General features: G+C 42.4%; 1 protein-coding gene across 1 annotated transcript; it reads right to left on the bottom strand.

Moving 5' to 3' along the window:
• Positions 1 to 7,898: 7,898 nt before the first annotated feature.
• On the bottom strand, positions 7,899 to 20,269 carry mtnr1al (melatonin receptor type 1A like). The gene is made up of 2 exons (XM_026344137.1): positions 19,975 to 20,269; positions 7,899 to 8,668 (listed from the first exon to the last, which is right to left on the bottom strand). Exons 1-2 carry the CDS (start codon positions 20,267 to 20,269, stop codon positions 7,899 to 7,901), a joined length of 1,065 nt encoding a protein of 354 aa, XP_026199922.1.
• Between the last annotated feature and the right edge of the window lie 1,100 nt (positions 20,270 to 21,369).

Genomic DNA, 21,369 nt, shown 5'->3' with positions numbered 1-21,369 from the left:
AGATAAGGAGAGCTTCCCTGTGGACAGTGGGCTTAAAGGATTTCCCGCCCTTATTTCTCATCTTTAGAAAGCAGTAAAGCTGTTTTCCATTTCAAAACTCACAGAGCTGAGCTGAATGTGTTTTCAGTTTAAGAGGATGATTGTTTCTTTAGAAATGCTGGTGGCTCGGCGCGAGCGATGCAGCCATTCGTTCTGTTGATTGAAAAGCAGCAGCCGCTCAGATGATTTCAGGGATTCTGCAAGATGATAAACGGAAAGAAAAATACATTTCTAATAAGTCGAATGGTGTTTTTAACTCGACCTGCGACTCTTCACCCACCGTGAGCCTGAAACTCACACAGCCATCAGCTGGAGAGCTGAGCCATCGAGACCTGTAGGTGCCAGGTCCAGGTCCCGTTCCAGGTCCTGTTCCTGTTCCTGGTCCTGGTCCTGGTCCAGGTCCCGTTCCAGGTCCTGTTCCTTTTCCTGTTCCTGGTCCTGGTCCTGGTCCTGGTCTTGGTCCTGGTCCTGGTCCTGGTCCTGGTCCTGGTCCCGTTCCTGGTCCAGGTCCCGTTCCTGGTCCAGGTCCTGTTCCTTCATTTGCAGTTAATGGAAAAACAAACACTGCAAAATAATGTCATTTTATTTTCTGCCTTGTTTTCAGTGTCTGAATTTTACTACAGACTTTTGTAAGTATGACTGTTTTTTCTGACTCTGAATTTAAAATATATAATAATAATAATAATAATAATAATAATAATAATAATAATATAACTAAAATAACTGTTTTGATTTTAGTTTTTTTTTCTAGTAGAAATATATTTGAAGCAGTTTAACTTTAAACAATCACAGAATTGTAACTATTTTAGATGTTACTATCTTAGATGTTTTCAGGTTTTTGTTCTTTGTACTTTGATCAACACCAGAATGAGTTTATTTCTTATTCTACTGCTGACAGGTTTTTATTGTGGCTTGAAGTAGTTTTAATGTCAGAAGTGACAGATCAAGTAAAAACACTCAAGTTTCTAATGGAAGTTCTTTATTTGTTGTTCTAGATCATTATTGACACTGAACCTTCCGCACTGATCTGATCTGTAAACAGAGTTTTACAGACTCTAACACCGACTGGATCCACTCTCTACACTGTCACTGATCTTGGATTTAAATCCGACCCGACCGTTCGTCTTCATCGCCCTGACTTTTTGCAGTTATTGTGAAATTTCTCCAGTCGACATCGTGACCTGGACAGTTAAACACCTCTGACTGGGAACGTGTCTCTAATAGTTTGGACCATGACAAACACTCGGCCGAACGTCATTATTTCATCGTTAGAGGGTCTTAGCTGTAAAACATCACTACTGGTGATAATCTGTTAACGTGGGTTTCGGACCGACTGCAGCCGATGTCTCAGTTTGTCTTCAACGACCTCTGGTCCAGGAGGAGATTGTGGGTTCCACCACCTAAATCCACAGCAGCATCAGCCTGTGGAGCTAATCCAACATCTGCATTAAGACCAAGATGGTTCACTTCAGCGCGCTGGTGCTGACAAATCTTCAAGGCCGACATCCAAAAGATGGAGGTTCTCCAAAAGCTTGTGCCAGATCTTTTCCCTCATCAGCCGAATCCAGAACAAGATCCTCTCATCGCAGTCAACCGATGATAGAAGAAGTCGTCCAGACGTCCAGAGTCAACTGTGACGGTTCAGACACGTCTCCCACATGAATTTCATGTAAACGTCTTCGGCACCAATGACTGCGAGAGTGGAGGGTGCTGTGGTCCAGACGGATCAAGAGGACCTGTGCAACCGTCCATTTGGCCTCCAACATGAAAACAGCTAGAGTCTAATTTAGTTAGAACAGGTTCAGTGAGGGCAGCAGCACGTCTCCTGGTACACCACTGTCTACTGCAGCTGCTGCTTCAGGTTCAAACCCCGACTCTTACAAAGGGATCAACTCATCAGCACCGGTACCTGGACTTCCTGATTCAGGTCTACAGTCCTTCTTTCCTCAGGTTGATCTTTTGAGCTCTGTGGTTCTATGATGGTGAACGATCGACCAGCTCTTTCTCTCTCTCTTCCTCCCATGAAGCTGAAGCAGCTCTTTCGAGATCACTTTCCTTTAAAGTTCGTCTTGTTAGTCGCTTTGGATAAAAGCGTCTGATAAATATCTAAATGTGAATGTAAATGGCAGAAGAGGCGCACGTTTTAATTTGACTTTCAATTAGACGTCGACTGAGCCGAATTCATTCACACTTCTCGACCGGCCTCTTTATTCTGCTGCAGGATCTTCTTCAGCCTCAGTCACGTCGTCATCTGATCATAATAATAATCACGAGGCCTCTGTCTCACAGTATGTGGTCCTAATTATATTAATTAATAATATTTAAAGGTCTCGTTCGACAGTGATCATAAGGATTCATTCATGCGTTCGCTTCTTTTTGTCTGCTGTGATTCTTTGAGTCGCCGTGTTACCAGCCTGCTCCTCCTGTGTTAAAGGAGTCTTAGAATCCCACGAGGGACAGACCATGAAATGGTGTGACACTTTAATAAAATTCATTTCATTCAAATTCAATTCATTAATGAGGTAACAGCTGCTGGGCCACATGCGTACATGTGCTCGGCTCCTCTCTCACATTGGAGATCACGTGGATCCTGCTGCAGGGATTTATTAAATTCACAAACTCATCTCACATCCACACAGATGTGCGTCTCTGTAGGTTCGTTGACCGGTACTCAAACTGAGTTAGTGTGTGTGATGCTGTCAGATCCAATTACCTGCAGAATGAATGAATGAATTAATAGAAACAACGAGTGAATTTGTTAAATCACATGAAAAGTGCAGCTCTGATGATTCATAGTTTCTTTAAGGAGAGGTGAAAGGTGAAGGAAGATGTGAGTTCATACGTAGAAAGAGAAAGATGTGATCACCTCGTGTCTCCTGTTCGTCCTATTTTCATTATTTCCTCCCAGGACTCATGAAGAAATGGATGAATTTCTTCTTTTGTTCAGTGCCGGTTGGTTTTCTCATCCATCCTGTGACTCCATGACACCTCATCTGCTCTCATCTCTTCCCTCTACTCTCCGATCACTTACTGTGTTTTCTCTTCTCCATCTCCTCTCTACGTGGTTTCCCTGTCTTAGTTCTTGCAAAACTGCATTTAAAGATATTCAAATATATAATTAAAGTCAATTTTAAGTCAGTTTTTAATATGTAAAAACATTGAAACTGATATAACATAAAAAAAACATGCAGCACATTGATCTTTCAAACATCACAGTTTGTGGCCAAACTACAGTTTTTCCTCAGTTTCTTCAACAAACTTAATGAAACTAGGATCAAGTTGATCCTCAGATTTTTTCTGTTGCACGTGTTAACACTTCTTCTGGTTTCACACACTTTCTCAATCTTTTGTAAATTAGCTTCTGGTGCATCATCATTCACAGAGATGGAAGCTCTCATAGATGGACGAAGACTTTTGAGTTAACCGTGATGTAAAAATGTGTGAAACAAATTTTTAAACCAGAGTTAAGATATTTAACATATTACTCGTCCCCTCCTGACCAAGTTGAGACTCCTCTCGCCTCCTCTCCACTCTCGTCTCATTGCCTCTCATCCCTTTGCTCCCGTCATGTCTCCTTTTTATCTCTCTTTCTTTCCCTCCTCTCCTTCCTCCCTTTCTCCCCCCGCCCTGCTCCTTCCCTCTCCTCTTCTGCTGGTGTAAACAGTTTGGAGAGCCGGTGTCTCCCGGCGGCGCTGCTCCCAGCGACAGCTCCTCCAGACTGACGGCTCTCACCTGTAGCAGCAGACTCAGCTTGTGGATGGATGGTGGGTATTTATCTGGGTTTTAATGGAGACGAGGCCGACAGCTGTCAGCGTGGTGAGCTGATGCAGAGGAGGAAAACGCCGGCGACACAGAGGGGGAGACTGTGATTCTGTATTTGAGATGAAGAGAGTGGGGAGTCTGGTTATGTAAATTAGAAAAGACATGTTTCCAATTTACAAGCCAGCGAGGATGCGTGCACATCAGGGGGCAGAAAACACATTTCCACAATGTCCTGATAGCTCTGTGGTTTGTTGTGTAGACGTGAGTTTGTATGCAACACATCATCACACTGTACATCATGCATTTTTAACCACACACCGCATTTGATTGACTGGCTGCTATTTCAGAGAAAAGCAGCAGCGATTACACTAAATGTGGCTCCAGGTAGAAACAAACGACCTGTGACAGCACGCGTTAAACTTAAAAGCACAGTTAACACAATTCAAATTAGCATAAAGACTCATGTTGTGCTGTTTGCTGCTGCACGAGTTAAGAGCTGGTGCCTCGTTCTGGTTTTTATTTCCAGGCTGGAGGATTGAACCTGCACCACCAGGACTCTTCATGCCAGTTTCATTTAGCTTAGTCTGGAAAATTCTAAATATAATTTAATACCATGATCCTAAATAAATGTTAAATCCCTGTCAAACGGCATTAAACACAGGAACAGGATGAGCTGGAGTTCCAGTGTAAAACCAACCACAGGTTTTAGAAAGAGCTCCGACACTCATCACCTTCTGATTTGTGCAGTTTTAGCCTCAAAAATAAACTTTTGTTCAATTCTGATGAGTTGTTTTCAGCAAGCTGCACAAACGTCTTCGTGAAGACGCCTGTTTACAGTTCAGTAAGAGGAAGTGAGGAGAAAATGACAGTAGTGTGGGTTTAAAACAGATCAGCCACACAGACATGATCCGGATCTTGGGTGTGGACTGAACGTCGTCATCATTATGAAGAAGAGACGTTCCCACGGCCAGAACGAGTCAAACTCACTGCTCGTCCTCCCTACATCTTTGAAATCACTGTTCGTTGGGGTTTTCCTTTGGTTACTACACCTCAGATGCTGTAACCTGAAATGATGGTGGTCCGACGTTTCCCACAGCTCCAGTTTCCTCCTGGACATTCTGATGAAACCTAAATTAGCTTTAATTTTACATATCAGACCTGGTGCCTACACATCAATGTGGCTACGTGCTGTTCAGCCATGTTGACAGTGACACTTAGTAAGACTGGAAAGCATGTGTGAAACAGTTGAAGAGGAAACGTCAACGGTCTGTGAACAGAGATGTCCAGTTGGAAACGTGTTGATGGAATAAAGAGGCCGAGGCGTCTCACAGTGAACGTTCCTTTATTAAGACGTGTTCAGGGCTCAGTGTGTTTCTTTTGTCCCGTCAACATTACAAACATTCAGTGGACACATTCTCCACGGCGATGTGCAAAAACAGCGTATGAAAGGAAAACAGGTACATTCTCATATCCAGTGCCCCCCCAGACAGACTCTGTCTCTGTTTTCATGCTGATCGCTCTTTTTTTCCAACTGCTCCAAACACACAACAAACAAACTCATTGCACTGATTTATAGGATGAAATCACAAGACATTAACCAGAGATCCTCTCAGTTCTGTCACAAACTGCTCTGTAGAGGTGACTTTTACTTTTTCCTCCTCATTTCACATTTGAATATCTATTGTAGGAGGACAAACTGAGAAATGACCTTTTACCTAGCTCCACATAATCCACCCCAAAAACGATTTCACTGTGGGGCTCCTGGGGATTCACATTTCATCACCCAGCAGACGGGCTTTTTGTCATTCGCAGCTGTTCCAACAGAATTGGATTTTTTACGTTTTATTATCTGACTCTACACAAAATTATATAAAATTTAGTCGTCTACAAAATGTACTTCTCTGTCTTTTTTTTTTCAATTTAGCAAATTATCGAAAAGCTTAAAGGTTCATTATTTCAACTGTTATTAATTGTGCTTTAGGTCTAACGTGCTTGAAAATGTCGTGTGTTCACTGAACCATCTCAATAATAACTGAGCGAACACAGACGAAGGTCATTAAATGAGGCCTGAACCCGGAAAGCTTCCGATTGATTAATTGCACCTTCGGGATGTTGGATACACACAAAACACAGTGAACCAAACGAAAACCACAACAGAAAAGGCAAAACCAGTTAATAGACCTTAAAACAATGAATGAAAACATTTTAGGTATTTTCTTTCCTTTGGTGGGTTGGCCCATTAGCCTAGCTTAGCATTAAGAGATTTTAGGGTAAGCTAGCCTAGCGTTTCCAATGTGTGATAATGCTGATCTAAATTTTACTAATTAATATGTTTTATATATATATTCATTAAACTCCATCATTTCTGTATGAGGCTCAAACAAACCAGATGTTTGTAGGAATGATGTCAAATCATTCTTTTAAGTTAAAGAACCAACAGAACACTTCAGTTTAACTGTTAGAGGACAAACGTTAGAGGCTTATCTTAACACTTTAGCTTAGCTTAGCATAAAGACTGTGCAAACATATTGTTTGACCTGCACATTAACCAGTTAATGCTCACTGAGCGCTGACGGACAAAAAGAACATTTCACTTTTAATTTCCCTTGAAGACGCTGTGTGGGTTTTAGGAGCAGCAACATTAAGACATTAACACACACGCTCTGCCTCCAACAACTGACCCTGTTAACGATTCAGACGTCCTTGGTAGATGTTTAAAATGGGAAGAACTGCTCCCAGAGCACACCGCTAATTAAAATGGGACTGAAGCTCGGGCAGAGCAGCTACACCGTTCGTCCTCTTCCACTTTCTAGGAGTGTGCAACACAGTGATGTGGTCAGGATTCCACCATATTATAATGTACCGTATCTCATTCTTTATATTTAACTTTCAAATGTGTACAAAAATATGGAAATTTAACCCAGTGGGTGACGTCTGATGTGCTGTCGTGTAACTTGGGAACTGAAATTAATTCTATTTATTAATTGAAAAAAGGAAATACACGCGGTATTGCTTCTGTAGTTCAGAGACACCACCTTTTTTCCCCCTTGCTTCTATTTTAGTTCATTTAAACATTTTGCATGTGAAGGAACAGCTTCATGTGGTCAGAGCAGCTACTGCTGGGACGTTCCTGTAAAAGGAACTGACGATGTGAAGCTGAGACAGTCCAAGAGGATGAAACACTCAAACACCAGCAGTACAGAGGTGGAAAATCAAATGTTGGCACAAAAACTAAGTCCTGGATTTTCAAATGAGTCCTGGTCAAGTCATCACATGTAGAGTGATTTAAACCTTCTAATTAAACAGCTGAGACGATGCAACCTGGAACAGTGACTAACGTCCTATTAATGCACGCTTCTATCTGCTACTGTAGGATTTGATTTGTTAAGATAAACGGCTGAAGGAAGTGGTCGGGTGCCATTAAACTGCTGACGGAGGAAACAACATGAACCTGTTAATGCACTTGTTGGACACAGAGTCACAGTGTAAACATCCTGGAAATGTGTTATATTTTAGTTTGATTCATTTGTTTTCATCTGCTGCTGAAGGTTTTAGTCACATGACTTATGTTCGTTTGAATTTAGTCACTAAGTTGATTTCAATTACATTTTCAGATTTGTGAGTTTTTCAAGTCATCGTCAGTGTAAAGTCCGTCGATATCTGTCTGTCCCCTCTGTCCATCAGTCTCTCTTCTTCTGTCTTTGTGCCGTTAAGAGGCTGGTTTGTCTGAAACGTCCTAAACTTCAGATTTATGTTATTTCTGTAAACAATCAGGACTAGAGAAGATTAAGAAGAGCTCTCGGTCTCTGTGGGAGTTTGAGTTAAAGCTGTAAATGTTCAAACAGTAGGTTCATTACAAAGATGTTGGACATTACTAAGTTAAGAGTTACAAACTCTGGTCTCTGCCTCAGTTTTTAAGTTTCTCGATGTCCCTGAAGCTTTTACTTCACCCCCTAATTCTGCTCCTCCAACTTTTTCACTTCTTATTTCTCATACAAAGTATTTTTCTTTCTGTCACCATTATTTTCACTTCAACAGTGTTTTCTCTCTTTGTAAAGGTCAAGTTCTCGTTCTCTCCTCATCCCTCGTTAATCGTCTCAGCAGTGGAACTTGAAGATGATCAGAATGATCCTCTTGTACTCCTTCCTGAAGTTGTGGTTCAGGACGCCGTAGACGACGGCGTTGAGGCAGCTGTTGAAGTAAGCCATGAAGTAGCTGGCCGTGAACAGCCACTCCGGTATCGCTCGGCTCAGCCTGGAGTCCAGCGCCACCGCCAGGCCGATCAGGTTCAGCGGCGCCCAGCAGACGGCAAAAAGCACAAACACCACGAACATGGTGAGGAAGTTGCGAAGGTCGTGTGGCTTAATCTTTGGCCGTGAGTCCGGCTTGACCCTCCTCCTCACCTGGATAACGAGGATCCAGATCCGCAGGTAGCAGTAGGTGACGATGCCGATCGGCAGAATGAAGTGCACCACCACCACCGTGATGGTGTACAGCGAGCTGACCGACTGGGCGAACGTGCAGGAGTAAACCCGAGGGTCGTACTGCAGCGACTCCACAAACCAGTTGGGCACGATGGCGAGGATGGTGAGCGCCCAAACCAGCACGACGTAGCACATGGTGTTGCTGCTGGAAAAGAGTTTGTCGTACTTGAGGCTGTGGCAGATGTAGCAGTAACGGTTGATTGCGATGCCGGTGATGTTGAAGATGGAGCCGATGACGCTGAGCCCCATGAGGAAGCCGCTGATCTGACAGTGGATGTAGCCGGCGATCCAGCCGTCGTGGAAGATGGCGGTCAGGACCAGCGGGTAGGGATAGATGGCGACTACCAAGTCAGCGAGAGCCAGACTCACCACGAAGGCATTTCCTGCAGAACGAGAGGAGGAAGAAAGAAATGGGAACAGATCAGACTGTGAAACCAGCATTAGCATGATTAGTTTATTAATGCTGCATTTGGGACAACTTGTCCTCAAGTGACGACTACAAGTGATTTGACCAATCTGAAACAAAACATACCATAGATTGTTAGTTCCTAGGTTGGAGTAGACTCCAGTCTGTGTGGGCCACCTTTGTCTGGTGCTCTAGATTAGTGTTTTTGTATCATGTTTATCTCAGTTGATGGTCTTCCTGTCGGGGATCGGGCTCTTACTGTCTTCTATCTCTCCATTTCTAGTCATAAGAGATACTTCCTCTTGTGCCAGGTTGAGAAACCTGCAGTATTGGTGGAGTTCCGATGTTTGGAATAGGTGGGGGTGTACTTGGTGGCAGTGTATTTAACATTTGTTCGGACTGGTGTTTTATTAATGTTCTTCCAGTGTCAGGCTCTGGGTGGAACATTTTCTAAGAACTCAGAACAAGACTGAAAGGATGTAAAGCAGCAAACAAATAAAGTTTCTGACAGACAGAAACCATGAAGCCAAACTCCCGTCAGGTCACATCCTCCTCTAACTTCACTTTAATTACATGCGGGCCATTAAGCTCTCTAAACCTCATCACTGCCGCTTTAATACTTCCACCATCATTACAGGCTAATGAACACAACTGTCCGAGTCTGCTCCTGAGCACATTCAGTCTGCACTCTGACCGACACACGAAGAATCACACAGATCGTCCAAACAGGTTCCTAATCATAGATCACCGCTGTTCCCCGGGGAGCCGTAAACACTGGTCTGTCTTCCAGACACAGTTTCAGGTGGACTCGAGTGGATTCCAGCTAAATGCTTTATTCTTTGGCAGTGAAACAACAAGTTCTCACCCTGCTGCTGTGCTGTAAAGGTCTCCCACATGGGGAAATGAGCCTGGATTAGTTTAACATTTACCCATCGCCCTACTTGAACCAGGCTGCATTTCAATTCTATTTTCCCACATTTTACCTCCTTGTGCTGAATTTTCTACCTGGACTTTATTCACACTTCAATCTACTGAAATCAATCCAGTTTTAATTCAACCTTTATGTTTTCAGTCCGACTGTACGGCTCCCAAAGAAGGAACACTTTGAGAGAATTACCTGTCAGCTGTCAAACTGGCCAAAGGTCAAAGGTCAAGGTCACAGTGAGCCTATGTTCATTTAGTCTGAACTCGTGTGTAAACTACAACAACACTGAGTCGTACAACAGGCAGCATGGTAACTTTTACCTTTTAGGACCAACTCTGGTTTTTTCTACTTTTAATTCTGTTTGTTAGAATCTTCTCATCACAGTTTTTGTAATTTACGATTGGAAAAAACAAACAGTTGTTGTGTTGTGCACACAGACACTGGTAGTAGCTGTTTGGTTGGAAAAATACAAACATGAAGAGAACAAACGTAAAAGATTAGGACACACAGAGAAATCTCAGATGCAGATACCCCAAACATGGACAAATAAAAGATCAGTGAGGTACCTGATGATTGATCTGTCAAACGGTTATTGATTCCCTGCACAGGAGAAATATTCTCACTTCATCATTTGACTTCCGCTCTAACAACCAGCTCCTCGCTTCACCTTCATGGGCGTTTGAATGACTTTATAACTTTGACGTGGAGGCTGACGCATTATCTGACCTTCATCTTAAACTGTGATCCATTTACATCCAAACTGTACACTTCGTGCGTGCCTCTGAAACTTGACTGATGTCAGCTTGAAATGCTTGAGTGCTTGAGAGGTGTGTTTCATCACTCTGCAGCTGCTGTAATTGATATGTTTTGGTGGAAGCATACGTCTTCAAAGTGCATACATCTCCACACCCAGAGGGCATCGTGGTCATTAAGTGCGGCCGTGTTAATATAACCTTGATGTGTCTGCTAAGCTTTGCGCCACCGTTCAGAATTTATAACCTCTTGACTCCGTCTTCATTATGAAGATACTTCATTGTTAATATTCTTCATGATGTCACAAAAGGCTAGTTATGGATAAGCTGTGGCTCACGTATTAGTCGGGAGCTCTGTCTTTATTACTGTTTGCCCTTTGCAAGTATTCCCAACAGCTGTAGCCATAAGTTAATAAGCGAGGAAAAGGCACGCTGTCAATTTTAACGGTTCAATTCCCCGTGTAGCTGAGCGATGGAGGACTTCATTAAGACTTCCACAGTCAGACTAATTAGAGCTGTATACATACAGCATGGATTGATGCTATTTGACGGGGTTTTATGTAGCAGTGTTAGTGGTTGTCATGATTTCAGTACACGTTTAAATACTGTAAATGATGTATCTTGATATGACACAGTGCATTTTATCTGATGACAGCATGGCTGGAAAATGCAGATCCTTAATTTAAAGTAAATAACAGTAACATTGTGTAAACACGTTATAATGATGAAAATATACATATAGATTTATTAAGATCACATTAATTCCACCAGAACATACATAACTATTAAAAGTAAATGTACACATAAAGACAAACGGTGCCTTACAAGAAAGTTTATTATTTAGGGTCCAAACTGAAAATATTAGAATAAATATATCATATTACAGGGAAATGTACTGATGCTGTGATTTATTGGTAATGTTTCCACTAGCTGGGTTGGAGTTACATCTTCATACTTCAGAAGCTAATCATGAGTTTGAATTATTTTTGATCCTAAAACTGATGAATTCGATCTGAGACTCTGTGTTGACCACTAACACTATCACAGCAGCTGCAATGCTAATGTTCCTGAGCATGTTAATAGAAACTTCTATTACTGTTACTATTAATACTAGTATTAATAGTACTAGTAATACTATTACACTATTATGTGTTAGCATAGAGCTACTTTATGAGCGTCCAACTGCCAAATAACCATCACCTTGGAGCGAGGCCTGAATAATATTAATAATAAAGTGGAAGTTTGATGTTAATTGTTGAGCTCAGGCTGAATTTTTTGTTTTTTAACGGTTCACTGTGGAGTTTTTGGTTTAAGTGGACGTTGAGTTGGTGACACTGAACGTAAACATGACGTGTTTGTCCAGAAGAAACTCGACAGGACATTTGCTGTGACTCATGTTTCACAGCAGCTACTTTCAGACTGTTTGACTTTCAGCTCCTACGACACAGTCGGACAGCGAGACGTCGCCGAGCTCCCTGATGATAAATTAAACCCAACCACCTATGCTAATTAGCCTCTTCATTAAGACCAATGATGAATTAATTAGCAAAGATTCTTATCAGTGTGACGTGATCTTTGCCTCCTGAAGGAACCGAGAAGTTACCGTAGTTTCAAGGATATGGGTTTTTCTACATTCAAATGCAAATGAATGCAGCGAGTCGCTCCAAAATCTAATCAGATAATCTCTTCTGTTGAGGGAGCAGCTGTGAACTTTAGACTTTAGAGGTGAGTTACCAGCAGCCGCACAGACGAGTGACTCTGAGCCTGTGTTTCATCTGTTTCACTGAGTGTCTGATCCTTGCAGACGTCTACCTTTCTGTCACCAACAGACAGATGTGATGTTTTCAGCTGACAGTGTTAGAACATATTAGAAGAGTCCGGTCCCGTAGTGTCCCTGGACAAGACACTGAAAGTTGAAATACGTTTGTTAAATCTTTGATGAACATGAGAAACAGAGACACTGAATGTGATTTTGTGCTTCTTCTTGTTTCAGTGGAACGTGACGGGATATTTTGGGACGTGTTCTGAATTCACTAACAAACAGGAGATCGCGTGGACACGTGTCACAGCAGACCCTCCAGCTCATCAGGGCTGATGCTAACCGGCTACATGCTTTGCATCAGCTGAGCAGATGAGCTGCTCCTGGGAGAGAGTGAAGCGTCTCAGCCTTTGATCGATAGCTGGCTTCACTAATTGGTGACGCGATCGGTAACCATCGAAAGGAGAGTTGCAGGTAAACCAGGAAGGCTAACGAGCTTTAAAAAGACATTAAACACACAATTAACAAAGACTGAAAGTGAAAACTAGGAGCAGTCACATGTTCAGTGTGTTCATATGTTTCTTAAAATCACTTCATGCACAAGTTCTCTTCTGAGACATATGTGTGTTGTTCAGTGAGACCGTCCCCGTCCAGAATGCATTTCCTTTACTCTGCAGAGTGAAATAAGTCAGCCACTAGAAAATGTAACCTTGATGCAAGTTAGGAAATTGAGGCGACATTATTTCAGACACGAACAAGACGTTTACAAGACGAAAAGATGCAGCGTTGTTCTGTAGCTCGTTTCTGAACAACCACCCCCCTTTTGAGTCTGGTTTGAGACCTTTTGTTGCACCTACTGTACGTTTCCATCTCACTACCTCCCACAATAAGACCAGATAGACTACAAACTCTCATATACTCTCTCAGAAGTTATTTTTCCTGCTTACATCCTTTTTTGCTTATTAAAAGACTTTGTTATGTCAGATTAGATTCATTTTAACACTGAAGTCATTCTTTTAACTGGATTAAGTGCTACTCTGACATTTGCGACCTCTGAAAAATCAGAAGCTCTGTTTGTGGACTTGCGTGGTTCATGCGTCTCGTGCTGAGCTCTCACTGAGTTCTCATCCAGAGCAAAGTGTTACAGCTCTTCTCCTGCTCAGAGACCTGAGGTTCTCATTTCAGCCTTATCTTAGTGTCTGTGACATAAGGACAAACTTCTACAGGCTGCTCTCTTGTGTCATGTTGATCGACGCGTTATTTCGTGCAGCATTCCAGTCGGTTGACGCAGGTCATAGCACTCAAATAGTGAGGCACTCACTAAATTTCTGATTTGATTGACTAAAACATGCACTCAGTGTGTGGTGGTGTGAATCTACATTTGACTCCTGTAATAAAAACAACAACAGAGCAGAGACATTTACAGATGACGTGTAGTTTCAGAGTTCATCTGTGGGCGTGAGGTTAGAGATGAGCCTGGTTGTTGTGTCTCTGCTGCCTCCAGCAGCTGGTCGAACACCGTAAACACAAACGGAGCCGACGGAATTACAGCAAATGATAAAGCAGCCGAACAGTTAAAGGAAATTAGAAAAAATAAATCATGGTGTTGTGGCAGCTCACTGGAGCGTCTGAATCCTGGGGCAGGTGTGTTGCAGCAGGACGGGGTGGGCAGGTGGTGGGGATCAGGTCAGGCTCATCAGACATGATGTCAGGGGGACGAGAGAAGCTGTGGCTGCATGTCGTGGGCTGCAGCAGAGCACATTCACAGCACAGCAGACGTTTGCTGGGTTGTTAACCTTCCTGCCACCTGTTGTTGTTGTCGCTGCGACATCTTCCCTCTGGGAGTTTTACTGTTGTTGTCTTAAGATTGCCAGTGAGATTCACTGCCACGACTACAGTGGACGTGTCAAAGGTCAAAGGTCGAGGTCACTGTGACCTCATGTAAATATCTCAGAAACTCCTGGAAGGAATTTCATTACAGAATATGAGTCTAGTACAGACTGGTTAGCCGAGACATTCATTCTAGTGCTCACAGTGTGTGGAATTCACCCGCTGCTATGTTAAAAGACGTAATCTGAACAGTTTTAACATACAACAACAAATAGGAGCTATAATCAGCACCTGTATCGAGTCCAGTGGCAGAATTAGACCCCATCTCTGCCAGCACTCCCATAAACCTGGTTCAATCGATCCAAAATACCACTAAGAGCATCCAACATTTACTAATAAGACAGACGAATCCATCTTTAACGTAAGAGAGGAAAAACCATCAGCTCCAATGGCCTATATCACTTAATAAATATTTTATTTGCAGGCTCAAATGGATATTAAACTGAAGCTGCAGCACTTTGCCACAGGTGTGTCTGTCAAAAGTGCTTCTGCTAATAGAGGAGGAAATCCCCCCTCCACTCAGATCTGCTCTGATTCATTCAGGCCTTAGTCCTCATTAGGTCTGAAGCCCAAAGCCAGTGTTTAGACTCTTGTAAACACGTTCATACACATCAACAAAGTGATCATTTACTGTTATTTAGTTAGTCTGATCACAGGGCGACAACTGGGAAAAACAGCTGGACGTCAAACTTTAAGGACTTCAAAGTTTAAGAGTATGTTATTGTTTTAATGTGATGACTGAGATAAAAATAAAGATAACAAATGTAAATGATAAAATCCTTCTTTGAATGATGATCTGTCATCTTCAAGAAACGGACTATTTTAACTTCTATTTTTTATTAATTAAAGTTTTTTATGCAAACCATCCAGAAGAGTCTATGAGGATTCAGAAAAACCTGCAGAATTGAGGTGAGTGTTGTAAAAATTATTTTCCAAGTTACAGTAGAAACGGTTGCTACTGTAAAATATAGTTTATACAAACTAAACTGCAAACTCAGACAGGTTCTTGTGGGGAACGTTGCACTATTTTGATCTTTGTCTAACCCTAACCAAAAGTGCTTAAACCCAACCTCACAGGACTCTGGACTTTGGTTCTGGGTTTTTTTTATCTGCCCTCCACCTTTACCATAATGAGCTTCACGTCATTTTTAGGCCACCAGTAAAATAAAGGTTGAAATATTCTAATTCAAATTATCAGAGGATCATCAGAGGTTTTAGTTTTTATTGTAGAAAAAGTCGTTTTCTGAAAACAGGGTGTGATGATCTGGTTTGTCAGGCAGTTCCAAATCGTGCTTGCTGAGCTCCGAGTTCCTCGGATGTATCTTAAAATGCGGACATGAAATTGAAGGTCAGTGATTCCCCTCGGTGGGTGGTATTTCAGAGCAGACCCTCCTTCCTGCTGGTTTACAGCTGTCAGACCGGTTGGTTCATGATTCTACGTAATGCCAAGAGAACAGCCATCTGCTCAGCTTGACTTGTCGTGATGCAGAGTGACACCACCCACCATCCAAACGTTTAAAACAGACCAGACTCCATCTGTGAGGGACTGCTGACATTTATCATTGGACATGTAAATGCTTTAAGATGATGTATAATCCAGTTCATGTAAATCAGACTAACTGTCTGGTGTTGATGATGAACAAGGCTTTAGCTCAAACACGACGTGATTCACAGCTTCCTGCTGCAGCTTCTACTCGTTGTCATTTGGAGGCGATAAAGAGCCTGTTGCTCAAACAAGAGAAGAAAACTAGAAGTGCTATTTCATGAAGAAGGAAATGAATTCAGCTGACTTTTTAAACTCAAGGATACAAATAATGCATTTTGGTGAGAAAGTCTGAATGCAAAGGAACCCTGTCTGTCTTTGCAGGAACACAACAAAGGTGCCTTTAAGTGTTGAAGCTGCATCGAGGCATAAATGACAGAGTGACTGAGTGACAGCTCTGAGTTTATCTCTTATTCAGAGTTTAGAGAAAGACGAAGAGACAAGATGGTCCAGAGGAAGGGAAATGAAACAACTGGATTTCCTGGTGAGTTCTGAAATCAGTTTCACACATGAGCTCTCTGCACATACAAAGACGAACACAGAGTAAGATACACGCAGTGCAGATACTTCAATCCATTCTGTAAAATGTTCTCAACAACACAATGCATTGTAAATTTGATGAATAATATTAACTTTACCTTCTCCTGACATCTGTCACGATGCCAGTTTTCAACTTTAAAGGTCCTAAAAGCTTTTAAATGTGTGTAAAAGCTTTGGGAACCTTTGAGAAATGTTGGCTGTCTCCTTCCTCGCACAACAAGACACTGGAGAGTTCAATTTAACATTAACAGTAACATTTAAGATGTAATTGCTTGAGGTACTAATGAAGTGTAGATGTATTAAAAATGCATGCTCATGAATGGACTTTGGTGACATTTGGAGTTCATCACCAGCCCATTCTTCTGTGGATTACTCTGTCTGAGAGAGGGACTGTCCTCTGTCTATGAAAAGGTTGAGAACCGCTGATCTTCCAACACCGAGATCAGTAAAAAAACGTCACGTTTACGTCTCCACAAATTGATTTCCAGCTGGATGCAGTTTTTAGGGTCTAAACACAAAGCAGTCCTTCCCACAGTTGTGCACTTTTACCGAGAGCTAAGCAGAGCAGTCAAACTGCAGAACGAAGCCTCTGCATTGACACAGTAATTTCCCCTTTAGATGTTAACAATTACAGTTATTTGCAACTACTATAGAATATATTAAGATATTTGAATGTACATGAGTTTTTCACACCAAGCAGAGTCTGTGCAGATAATAAATGAAGATAATCTGTCGGCTTTGTGCAGAACGGAAAGTGCAAATATCATGAACTGTGACAGGACTCAACTAATGATCAGGTATGTGTCTGACAGTGCAGATGGAGAGAGGAGATGGATGGAGGGGGAGGGCAGAAAGATGAGGAGGAAAAAATAGTACAGCGACGGCAGAAATCAAGAAAAGAAGAAGGAGTGGGAATCGAAAGGAGAAGATCTGAGAGACCTGACAGAGCCAGAGGGAAGAAAGAGGAGAGCAATTAGGAGGAGAGGAGAATGATTGAGAGGGGAGAGAAGAGGGAAGGTAAGGGGGGACTCCAAAGGAATGAATTAAAGGAAAGGACAAAAAACAAAAGGAGGAGATGAATCGAGGGGGGAGGGAAGGAGATCAGAGAGGACAGGAAGGGAGATCAGATGAATGAGGAGATGGAGCGAAGAATAAATGAGAAAGGTGAACAATTCATCCTGTTTCCACCTTCAGTCAGAGGTAGAGCAGCTCCAGACTGATGGAAAAGCAGGAAACAAATGACTCGACGTTGCTGACAGATACCTACAGTGGAGCTCAGATGAAACCAAGGAAATGTCAGATTACCACTGTGTGTGTATGGATTTATGCTGAAGCTCATTTGTCACCGTCAGAAGTGTAGAGCTGCAAGCACATGATCCGACGCTGTGGATGAAGACACTCAGGTGACAGAGGAATATCCTGCAGTGAGATAAAGATAATTAACTTGCATCTCCTGCCAACTCCGTCCTCCCTTAGTTCCCCTTGTTTCTGAGCCCACTCCGTCCGTCAAGGTTTCATTTAGATTGACGTGTGAGCTGTTTAAAACTCAGACTGAACACAGTGTTCAGTTTTAATCTACTGTCTCTGACAGCAGAATTATGAGCCATGCATCCAATAAACAAGTGAACTGGTACAAAATGACAGAAATACCCAAACACGCTGTCTCCTTTCAGTTTCAGCAGGGACAAGATGTAAAGTCTGGACGTCAAGACACAACTTTACAAATCCTGGTTAACCTGCAGAAACATGGTCCCTGGCTGAGAGTGTGACTCAGTCTGCATGGACAAAAGAAGCAGCTGAAGTTTTTCAGCTAATAAAAACTGGTATTTTTCTTTAGTCTTGTGCTCTAGTGTTCTCTTTGAGCTGTGCTTGTACTTTCCAACATCAGATTAGAGGATTAGAGCCCAGAAACTTTTGTAATGTGGCATTCGATCCTGTTCTCATCCCACAGAGTCAAATACTGACGCTTCCCACTCAGTGCGTTTACCTGCACTCAAGTAATGGAGTTAACCTTAAGTGTCATGTAAACAGGAAACGTGGTTACGGTAATCAGGGTAGGGAGTTAGAGAGACCTGATTACCTGAGGTGGATTTCTCCTGGAGAACTCTGATTAAGAATGGATGAAAGGAGAGATCATTACACGGAGAGACACAATCACGTTTTTAAATCAAGTCCAACTAAAACTGAAACCAACACAGAGTCTCTGCAGACGTCTAAATAAGTTTCTGTAATTCAGATAGTTTTTGTTGTAAAAGAAGCGCCGTGACTGTCTGTTGCCGTCTCTCTCTCAAAGCTCCCTGACATGTATTAAAATAAAAAATAAAAACAGAGAGAGAGAAAAAGAACAGCGGTCAGGGAGCGTCATTTCTGTCTCCATACTGCTGGAATCTGGGAACCATGCTTCTAAAATCAGCCCAGGGCAGAGGAGAAGTCAGAAAACTCTTTTGCTGCATCTATACTCAGATTTCCAGTAACCAGGTTCCTCGAGTGCATGTAAACGCCCTGAACGCCTGAGTTCCACTCAGGTGTTAAGATGAAAAATGACACAACTAGTTGTATAAATACTGAAGACAGAAGAGAAAACTTCACAGTGTCACCTGTTAGTTTTAATGTTGTTTCTCCGTCCCAACATGAACATAATGTTGATCTTATTCTGTTGAAATTACTGATCTGACTTCAGCTTTTGCTCCTGGTGATTTTCAAATCAACATTTAACACAAGCACAAGTGTTTATTCAAATCTTCTGTTGATTATTTTGATGGTGATGATGTAGAATGTGGATTTTGTGTGGACCTGCAGAGCACAGCGTCCACGTTTGACTATCGTCTGTCACTTTTTCCACCTTCATGGTGGAAACAAGCTCTGTTTAGTTCAACTCTCTTGTTCAGCAGTGAACGCACCACAGCAGCACACCTTGATGAGACAGTCTGACCCTAAAGACCAACCTGTTACGATGGACGTGTAAATGAATACCAGCAGATTTCATACAGCTTTTCATCAGCACTTAATTACCAACATTAATTTTCCTGTGCAGGATCTTCTCAGTACAACCTCCTATTGATCTCTCAGTCAATTGTGTTTCAGTAAATGGCAGCTCGCTCAGACTTTCAAGATTTGACCTTTAACCTTGTGGCCTTTACAATTAACAGTGGTGTGATGGTCGGAGGGAAACAGGAATTAATGAACCTACCTGGAATATTAAGATGGGAGCTCCACAGAAAGTTGAAACTACTCTTTAATATAAATCAGTCCTTCATCTTGACTAAGCGCCTCTAACATGAGTCTGGGTCGAACTTTTAGTTTGCACAACAAATGTCCCAACACTGAGACACTTTCTCTGTCAGCCCGGTCTTAAATCAAACTATAACAACATGTCGCACAGTATCTGGTGTCTGAACATCTGCAGCTGCAGAACTCACAGAGTGTCGCAGAGAGAAGCATCACAGGGGAAACATCGGTTCAAGTCCATCAAATGCAGAGATGGAGAAAGTTAAAGAGTGTGAGAGGAAAACTGTTAATGGTCATAATGAGCAGGGAGCGACAGAATCTGCAGTTCACTCCCACCGAAGCTTCAGAACCAGTGAGAACCAGGTGTAACCCTCACCTGTAGTGAAGGATATTGGTTTATAATTATGTTCCTTTAAACATTTCTCCTGTAGTACAATAAAATTCAATATATGTGCTACATGAAGTTTGATGTTCTTAACTTTGACATTTAAAGAAAAACAAACGTGTGAAAGTTTAAAATTGTAAAGTTGATGTGACAGAACCAGCAGAAAAGGAACCGATCACTGATAATCATCCAGTTCATTGGACGATTAGAAAACAGCTGATTGGAAATAATTATAACTATTTAACTACAGTTCAGCTTCACCTGCTTTCCTGAGTTTCCTGTTCCTGAACACGGACACGATGACCAACAGGTTCCCGATAACATCCACAACGATGGTCGTGATTAGAACCCCGGCCAGCACGGTCACCACCCAGGGGAAGGACTGGTAGTGATGACCCGGGGCGCCTTCCTCCCCTGCCGGCGTGGAGTTGCGCGGCCCCAGGGTCCTTTCCACCATGATGGGCTCATTGTCCTCCAGGGACATCAGTTGAGGAAGGTGCCACGGGTCGACGAGTCGCATCGGGTCGTGGTCGCGGAAGGTCGGTCCATTCAGCATGACGCACGGCTGTTCCACCAGGTTTACCGGGAGACTGTGCGCATGGCTGCGCGCTACGGCTCTGGAGCAGCGCGTCCTCTAATTTGGACATTTACACCCACGGAAAACACTCAGGAATGAAAAACTCGGCAAAATAACATCAGCAGGAAGCCTCACAGTCCCCAGTCTGTCATTTAGTTCCAGTTTAAAGCAGTAACCCGCTTCCTGTGTCAACTCTGAGGTTCCATTCACAAATCCGCTGCGGTGTTCACGATCCTTCATTCAGTCTGAGGAACCAGCAGCAGACTCTCAGCCTGAGTCTCTTCCCACTGTGAGTGGTTGTAGAGGAGGTTCACTGGGTTTATAGCGCCGTCTCTCTCTCTCTCTCTCTCTCTCTCTCTCTCTGTCTGTCTCTCTGTCTCTCTCTCTCTCTCTGTCTCTCTCTCTGTCTCTCTCTCTCTCTCTCTCTCTCTCTCTCTCTCTCTCTCTCTCTCTCTCTCTCTCTCTCTCTCTCTCTCTGTCTGTCTCTCTCTCTGTCTCTCTCTCTCTCTCTCTGTCTGTCTCTCTCTCTGTCTCTCTCTCTGTCTGTCTCTCTCTCTGTCTCTCTCTCTCTCTCTCTCTGTCTGTCTCTCTCTCTCTCAGGTCCTTGTTCCAGATGATGATGATGCGCGTGCCCTGACCTGTTCGGGTGCGCGCATCCCTTCACATCACATCTGGAGACTCTGGTCCACTCTTGACTTTCAGCAGGGAACTGAGGGATCCACTGATCTGTGTTCATTCCTAAAACACGCTGATCAGGCTTCAGCATAAACATTAGTATTACCATAAATATAGTATAATATAATATAATATAATATAATATAATATAATATAATATAATATAATATAATATAATATAATATAATATAATATAATATAATATAATATAATATAATGGCATTACTACCAGTCTGTGATATCACATTTTAAAAGAAATGCATAGAATTATTGTTTTTTGTGATTTGCCTTTATTATTAGTTAAAAGGTGAAAAAGTAATTCTCTCTCAAAATTCTCTAGGTTACATGAATGAGCGTTAAAGGATTATTGCAGATAAAATATAGATGAAAACTGCGTTGTGAAG

Source organism: Anabas testudineus, chromosome 9 (assembly GCF_900324465.2).
Source record: "Anabas testudineus chromosome 9, fAnaTes1.2, whole genome shotgun sequence".
NCBI lineage: Eukaryota > Metazoa > Chordata > Actinopteri > Anabantiformes > Anabantidae > Anabas > Anabas testudineus.
This window is presented reverse-complemented; position numbering and strand designations above follow the sequence as displayed.

What these genes read in the sequence shown, in the direction of transcription:
- mtnr1al (XM_026344137.1), bottom strand. Translation starts at nt 20,269, where the DNA reads ATGCTGAATGGACCGACCTTCCGCGACCACGACCCGATGCGACTCGTC. An exon ending in CAGGAAACTCAGGAAAGCAG is followed by an intron (nt 8,669 to 19,974) that starts GTGAAGCTGAAC and finishes CTCGTTCTGCAG; the next exon opens with GAAATGCCTTCGTGGTGAGT.